This window comes from Otolemur garnettii, unplaced genomic scaffold (genome assembly GCF_000181295.1).
Source record: "Otolemur garnettii isolate 467f Iridium unplaced genomic scaffold, OtoGar3 scaffold00220, whole genome shotgun sequence".
Classification (NCBI taxonomy): Eukaryota; Metazoa; Chordata; class Mammalia; order Primates; family Galagidae; genus Otolemur; species Otolemur garnettii.
This window is the reverse complement of record NW_003852615.1, coordinates 1404346-1406075: the sequence shown is the minus strand read 5'-3', so window position 1 is coordinate 1406075 and position 1730 is coordinate 1404346. Positions and strand designations below refer to the sequence as shown.

The 1730-nt window shown below is 38.2% G+C and overlaps 1 protein-coding gene across 1 annotated transcript in view; it reads left to right on the top strand.

Annotated features, from left to right (window-relative positions):
* PCNP (PEST proteolytic signal containing nuclear protein) overlaps nt 1–1730 on the top strand; it is a 25370-nt gene that overhangs the window by 11659 nt on the left and 11981 nt on the right. The window contains exon 3 of the mRNA XM_003801785.3: nt 1482–1556. Coding sequence (XP_003801833.2) covers nt 1482–1556 — 75 coding nt within the window. The remainder of the gene's footprint in view (nt 1–1481; nt 1557–1730) is intronic.

Below are 1730 nucleotides of genomic sequence, written 5' to 3'. Positions count from 1 at the left end.
AAAAAAAAAAAAGAAAGAAAGAAAGGGTCTATTATATCAGGAAACTAAGGGGTACTGAGTACAGGTAAGGTAGTAACATTAAATACAATCCCTTAAGAACATAAAAGACAACATGACTAGTCTGTCTGTACTAGCTAGCTTTCTTCCCTTAGACCTGTAAACATACTTTGCCCACACCATCTCTTCTGTCTAACCCAAGGTTTATGAAGAATTTAATTTGCCCTCAACATACCCATCCTTTTACCACTCTTTCAGTCTTCAATCCACTATAATCTGGCTCCCTACTTCACTTTCCTAAAATTATTCTCTGTAGGATAACCAGCCACTAGTATGCCACACTTTAATCATCAGGTCCTTTTGGAAAACATCCATACTTTGGCTTTTATGACATGCTTTTTATTGGTTATTCACTTAATTTCCCCACCTTTTGTTCCTTATCTCTTCTCTCTATGAAGCTCCCCACTTAAAATACTGATACTCAGGATTTTGTTGTTAGTAACCTTCCTTTCTATGTACTTCTCTGGTCAATTTCATTCATTCCTGTAGTTTTCAATAGTTTTAACCACCGAATTCTGTGTCTACCCTCAGACAGGCTGCCATCTGCCTCCTAGACAGCTCTGCTTAAGAGCTCCCATGGGTACTTTAGTTTCATAGTGCTCACAGGGACCCAAGCAAGAAAATCCTTTTCCTTTAGCCAGGCATAGTGGCTCACACCTGTAATCCTAATACTCTGGGAAGCCAAGGCAGGTGGATTGCTTGAGCTCATGGGTTTGGGACCAGCCTGATATGGAGGAAGACCCTGTCTGTACTAAAAATATAAAAAACTGAGGCAAGAGAATCACTTGAGCCCAAGAGTTGGAGGTTACTCTGAGCTATGATATTTCCATGGCACTCTACCCAGGGCAACAACTTGAGACTCTCTCTCTAAAAAATAAAAGGCCGGGCACAGTGGCTCACACCTGTAATCTTAGCACTCTGGACAGTCAAAGTGGATGGATTGCCTGAGCTCAGGGATTCAAGACAGCCTGAGCCAGAGTGAGACCCCATCTCTAAAAATAGCCAGGGGGTGCCTGTTGTCCCAGCTACTTGGGAGGCTAAGAGTCGCCTGAGCCTAAGAGTTTAAGGTTGCTGTGAGCTGTGACATCACAGCACTTTACTGAGGGCAACAAAGTAAAAACTCTGTTTCCAAAAAATAAATAAGTCAGTAAATGAAAAATGAGTAAAGTAAAACCTATCCATCAATAATCCACATGTCATAAAAGAGGGTAGATTTTGCTAAAGTGCTAATAAGTTTCTGTGAAGACATAAACTTGATATATTCTACAAACCAGAAGTTTACCCCCAAACCCCCATAAAGTCGAATCTTTTAAATTATTCACATTCTTAAGCCTATATGAGTATTATTTATGTGATAATACTTTTTTTTAAACCTGCTCCCCAGAAAAGTACTTGATAATCTTTTTAATATGTTTCTTCTTCAGAAGCCTAAAGAAACTGTTCCAACTCTTGCTCCAAAAACACTTTCAGTAGCAGCGGCTTTTAATGAAGATGAAGATGTAAGTTGATAATGAGTTTTGTTGTTTTGTTTTAACCAGTTTTTTTAAGGATGGTGTTAGTGGCAAATTGTAGTTTATATTAATGATGTTAATGAGTTTTAAACAGGTTCTTTGTGACGCAAAAACTGAATATTTTTATTTTTGTATTTTGTTTGCTTGTAGGATTTTTTTTTT